The following is a 6,151-nucleotide window of genomic DNA, read 5'->3' on the forward strand; positions in this document are numbered from 1 at the left end:
GCCACTTAAATAATAGAAGAGAGGTATATTTTTTTGCGACTCACTAGTAAACTTTGCAAACGAGCAAGTTGGATTGAATTATAACTTGGATTTGGGGTTGAAGCTTGACAACAAAATAATCTGAATCCAATTGATTCAATATAGTGTGAGTTTGGGAAGCGTGTTTTGCGTGTTTTCTAGCGGGTGCTTTTTTTTAGTGGGTCCCGTGCACTATTCACAGGACTCACAAGTACTTTTTCAGCAAAAATGACTTAAAACTAGGTTTCACAGCACTATTCACACATTAAAAATTATTTTGCTATAATATTTTCAGTTTTCAACAATAAGCAGTATCCAAATAGACCCATAATCGAGTTTTTCACAAGTCCCATCATGTACTTGATTATTTTAATTTTGGGTCTGTTATTGATTTCACTTTGGGCCTACAAAGAGGAGCTTAAAATATGTCCAAGGAAAAAAAATGTAGACACATTTCCAGCTACATATTGCACACTTTATCCGTGGGCAATGATATTCTTACCCTATTTTTTTTTTTTTTACATTTATTTTCATATTTTAAAATGTAAATATTTTTGCATTAATTGGGGATATTGGTGTAAAAATTAAAATAGTGAATGTAAGCAAGTGTAGATGATATTTTCCCATTATTCGTAGAGAGTAGTCTATGAAAATGATCATTTTTATTACAAAAGTGTTTCAAACTAGTATATCAAATTTTGCAACGTTGAAATTACTACAAAAAGCTTACAAATTGAAAAAACAATAAATGTAATTGTTTAATTGGTGCTGTGGATGTAAGGAAATAATCTGTGATTAATAACTTCCTTAAGTACACAATTAATTTAGATTATGGGTTTATAACAATCCACAATGAGAAGTTTGAATAAAGACCAAGAATTTATCTCACTCTCATACAAATTCATAAAAGGAAAAAAAAAAATATTTCTCTTATTTCTTTCAGTTACAATTTTCACTCCTAATGTTTCACACACGCTCGTTGTTTGTCTTCTTTTCCTTTTTATACATTTTCTTCTCCTTCTTTCTCATTCTTATCCTGTGCGTGGTTCTTCTTATTTTCATCTCCACCTTGTGCAACAGTAGGTGCTATCCTGGTGTGGTTGGACAGCTTTTTTGTCCCACCAAGCTCTTCTTTTGTTGAGGTTATGATGAGTGAATACTTTTAAGGATTATTGTTTTATTCTGATAAGTTATACGTTGCATTAAATGCAATTACATCAGGTGGATCATTGTGGATTCAACAGGAAGATTTGGAGGGTGTCCTCGGACATTATGTGTACCTTGATGGTACGCCTTAGGCATTTTGGTTATCCACGGATAACCACGGATAGTATACGTATCTCGATGGGATGTCTTAGGCCTTTGGGCATCCTTGGATATAGGTTGCACTTCGATGGGGTGCCCTTATGTCTATGGACATTTATCCTGGATAGTTCAAATGGTTCAGTCATGCTTGGACCAAGGGTTATGGGCCCTATAATTAAGGTTGGTTTCTAGGGTATGTGCTTCTGTAGTTAGGCTCATTTTCTCGAAAAGGTACGTCTTGGGCCTGCCTAAATATTAGGCCCAGTGTTGTTCCTTGAGTTTTGAGTGCCACGTCCCTACAATAGCCCCCAATGATCACATGCCTATCTTTTGCAAGGGATGAGATCATGGTCAGGATCTTCAGGCTTTATTTCAAAATTTATGGGCTAACATGGATTGGAGCATTACTGTTAGCTCATTAACAGCAATTTGGCGTAGCTCTTCGATTCTTGAACCGTTATGACACTTGTCAATGTCAGCGTGAAATGTTAAATGGTGGCATGGGAAAATGGGGGTGAACCCTAGGCGATAGGGTTTGCTTTTCCTGTCCATGTCTTGGTTATTCAAGGTAAGATCCCTTTTTCATTTCCACATTTTTGCTCTACCTCCTTGTTTTTCCTGGAGTTCTTTGTCTTCTTGAAGCTTCCTTCTTAGTGTTCATAAATCTGTAGGTTTTCTCATCTGTCTAGTTTTCTTCGCCTATTTTGCCTTTTCTTCTTTTTCTTTATCTAGTTTTTTAGGCGCTATGAGTAAGATTTCTGAATGAGTTAGCTCCGATGAATGTATGGTAGCTTTTAAGGCCAAATACAAGATTCCTTGAGATGTAGAGATTAATGGCATGTTTGGATGTTTAAAAAAGGAGGGGGAGTAGAGTAGAGGGAGGGAGAGTAACGCAATTACCTTGTTTGGAAGTTTTTTAAAGAATGAGGGGGAGGGGTTTGGAGGAGTTTGGAGGGGTTTGGACTCCCTCTAGCCCCCCAATTTTAATTCCCCCAAATTGGAGAGATTTGGAGGAGGAGTAGAATACATAAACTATTGACCAAGTAAATTACCTAATTTACCCTTATTATATTAACAAAATTACACAAGGGGAAGGGCTAATTACTCCCTTCCCCCTTACTAATTTTAAAAACATCCAAATAAGGTGGAGGTGAATCATTCTCCTCTACTCTCCTCCCACTACTCCCCTTCCCTCTACTCCCCTCTACTCTCCTCCCTCTCTAAACTTCCAAACAAGCCATAAATGCTGTACAGACGGTGAGGTAGCTGAGAATAGGGGCTTCGGTAGAGTGGTTGTTCCTTTAGTTGTCTTTATAGAGTGGGGGAGTTCGTATACCCTTGAGTAATTTACTCATTAGATTCCTTAGGCATTTCAAATTAAGTCTAGATTATTGTGCTCCAAATATTTTTTAAGGTAGTTAGTTGTGTGAGTCTATTGAATGAGAGGTTAGGTTTGAAACTTACCAAGCATGACATTAACTATATGTAAAATTGTCAAATCCTTAGTAAATTAGATTCCAGTAAGTCGAACTGGTACCCTAATGCTCAGAATGGGCCTATCAGATTGATTTCTTATCTTCCTGACTTGATCAAGCCCACTGAAGGGGGTTACTGTGTTATCTAGGGAAATTGGAACCCTGACGGCTTTTCTTGTCCTCCTTCCATTGGAGCACTAGGTTCGTAGGGTTTAATCCTTAATTTGGTAATTTATTTTTATTTGTTTAGTTTTTTTTTTAATAAGTGTATATGTTCCTTTTTTTAGACCTCGGTGTAGTTAAACAATAGATTAGTTTGGTCAAGATACGGGATCTTAACAGATTGCTTTGGTTGGAGATTTACATACACGACGGTCAGTTAAGGGCAACTCATCTCATCCTCGGGTACAAGCCTATTTACAACAGTTTTCAGAAGGAGAAAGATATAATCAAAGCCGGGGACAAGAGGATACCTTTCATCGACATTCGGCATGAAAACTACGTTCCTTCTCCGGCGAAGTTAGAGGAGCTTAAAAAGAGACAGAAAAGATCTGATTCTCCTCCTCCCTTCACTAGCGCCGATCTCGGGGTGTTTGTGGCAATTTTGAGCTTTGATCCTATTGAGTTTGTTAGGAAGGAAGATATCAGTCGTTTTTGTATTGTAGAACTAAACTACAATCAGTTGCATTGTGTTTTGTAAATATAGAACTAAACTACAAGTAGCTTAGTTTCAGAATAATTTAGACAGACAAAAATGACTGCCGTTTGTACATTTAGATCAAATGGGTTGTTAGTTTTCCTTTCCACGTGTATAGCTTAGATTGGTTAAGAAGTTAGTTATTTCTGTTTTCAATTCTCCTCATCTTTCCCGCCTCTGTTCTACCTATATAAAGAACAGAGCATTGTAAACTAATTAATCAATTTTCATTCTCTACAAGTTTTACACTTATCTTTCTCTCTCTGAGTTTTTCATTTCTCCATTGATGCAATTGTGAAGCTTGTATAGAATTCAACATGGTATCAGAGCGAACTAGTTCAGAGATCATCCAAGTATGGTATTCTGAAATTTCCTAGTTCAATCACATTTTTTTTTTCTTAATGCTTCTTTCAGATCAACTAGAAATTTACTTGTTGCATTTCTATTGATTCTTGCATTAAGTTCATCATCTTCGAGCTTTTAATTACCTTAGTGTGTTGAAATCTTGATTTTCTGTTCTTTTGTTCATAATTGAATTGAAATCTTCAATTTTAGGGTTTCAATTCATTTTTCCCCAATTCCAGGGATATTCTGTTTTTCGAATTTACTGTTCATATTTACAATCTCATCAAGATTGTGAATTACAGCTTCATTGTCACACAGAATCCAACTCTTGTTTCTTAGAGTTTTCTTGAGAAAACTAATTCGGTTTTTTTTTTTTTTTCTCTTCAATTCTTGGTTTTAATCACTTGAGACCTTGAATCTTCATTCTCTCATTCCTTTTCTGTGATAAACATGACTGAGAGTACCTCCAGTGTTAATCCTACTCCTGCTATGCAACCTTGGGAAAACACATCTAGTCCCTATTTTCTGTCCAGTGGTGACAATCCAGGAGTTTCTTTGGTGGTTCAACATCTCACTGAAGATAACTATAACACCTGGAGTAGGGCCATACTTATCTCTTTGAGTAGAAACAACAGAAGGAGAATCAAGATTACAGAATTGACACTCTTATTACAAAAAGAAGAAGGTAATCTGGACAGAACCTCTGAAACAGAAGATGGCAAAGTGATTGAGTCACTGCACTGCAAGGTATACAGCCCTCCATTTCTCTTACCCAACCCAATCATCTTCCAATACAGTAAGTCCTGGAGAAAACAGTAATGAGAAAGAAAAACACACAGCAGGAAGGATTTTGGGTTAGTTTACTTATGGAAATAAGATTGAAAGAAAAAGAAGGAATACAAAGAACATTTTCAAGAATCAATGTGGCTGAGAGTTTAACAGTGCCAACATGAGTGACCTTAACCATTTCACCATTTGGGAGTCTAACAGACATCTGAATAGAAGAAGTGACAGAAGTGAAGAAATGAATGGAATGGACCATGTGGTCAGTAGCACCACTATCAAGAATCCAGTCATATGAACTAATATGAGAGGTGTTGGTACTAGAAGAAAAAACTGAATGCTGAAGAGAAGGGGAAAACCATATACCTGAAAAATTTTGGGCTTGAACATCCATGGAAGGCTGAGAAATGATGGTGGCAACATGAGGAACATTTTCAAAACATGCCTCTGGTGGTGCTTGGGTACCAAAATGGCATTGAGAGTTCAATAAGCCAAGTAATTGTTGATATTGATCCTTTGTGAGAGCAACAGATTCACTAAGAGGACTTTCAGCAGCAAACAACATTGTTTGCAAAAGGTGGACCAGCTTTGTTTTTGAACTTATATCCAAGAGGATATCCTGCAACTTGAAGCATTTGTCAACAACATGCCCCATAGCTCCACAATGAGTGCATTGTGGCCTGCCACTCTTGAACTTAACAAAGGTCTTGGTGTTCCCAGGTTTAGGCCCAAAAGCTGCCAAGGCTGTTGATGTATCAGCCAAAAACTTCTTCCCAGCACCTACTTTTCTCTTTTCTCATCTTGCAGTAGAAGAGATAACACTTTGCTCAATGAAGGCACAGGCTCCATAAGCAGAATTTGGCTCCTGACAGCTGCATACGTCTCATTCAGCCCCATTAGGAAAGACATGGTGCACTCCTCAACTTGATGACCACATGTACATGTTCTGTAATTAGAAAATTCATCCCAAAGACCTTTAAACTTAGCATAATATGCATTGATAGTTAAGTCCTCTTGAACCAAAGAACTAATCTCCTTTCTCAGATCAAAGATGGTAGGACCATTTCCTTGCCCAAACCTGTTTTGCAGATCAACCCATACATCTCTGGCAGTCTTGAAATAAACTATACTTGACTGCAACTCTTTGGAAAAGAATTAAACAGCCAAGCCAGGACAGTGCTATTGCATTTATTCCAAGCTATGTAGTGTGGGTGATCAACAGATTGAGGCTTAGGAATAGAGCCATCAATGAAGCCTAATTTAGTTTTGGCATTCAAAGAGATAAGTATGGCCCTACTCCAGGTGTTATAGTTATCTTCAGTGAGATGTTGAACCACCAAAGAAACTCCTGGATTGTCACCACTGGACAGAAAATAGGGACTAGATGTGTTTTCCCAAGGTTGCATAGCAGGAGTAGGATTAACACTGGAGGTACTCTCAGTCATGTTTATCACAGAAAAGGAATGAGAGAATGAAGATTCAAGGTCTCAAGTGATTAAAACCAAGAATTGAAGAGAAAAAAAAAAAC

The 6,151-nt window shown here is 37.3% G+C and overlaps 1 protein-coding gene across 1 annotated transcript; it reads right to left on the minus strand.

The window, feature by feature from the left end:
- Positions 1–5,403: 5,403 nt before the first annotated feature.
- On the minus strand, positions 5,404–6,068 carry LOC136062281 (uncharacterized). Its single transcript, XM_065761146.1, has 2 exons — positions 5,844–6,068; positions 5,404–5,757 (listed from the first exon to the last, which is right to left on the minus strand). The coding sequence occupies exons 1-2, from the start codon at positions 6,066–6,068 to the stop codon at positions 5,404–5,406; spliced, it is 579 nt and encodes a 192-aa protein (XP_065617218.1).
- Between the last annotated feature and the right edge of the window lie 83 nt (positions 6,069–6,151).

Source organism: Quercus suber, unplaced genomic scaffold, assembly GCF_002906115.3.
Source record: "Quercus suber isolate HL8 unplaced genomic scaffold, Cork oak 2.0 scaffold_399, whole genome shotgun sequence".
NCBI classification, from domain to species: domain Eukaryota; kingdom Viridiplantae; phylum Streptophyta; class Magnoliopsida; order Fagales; family Fagaceae; genus Quercus; species Quercus suber.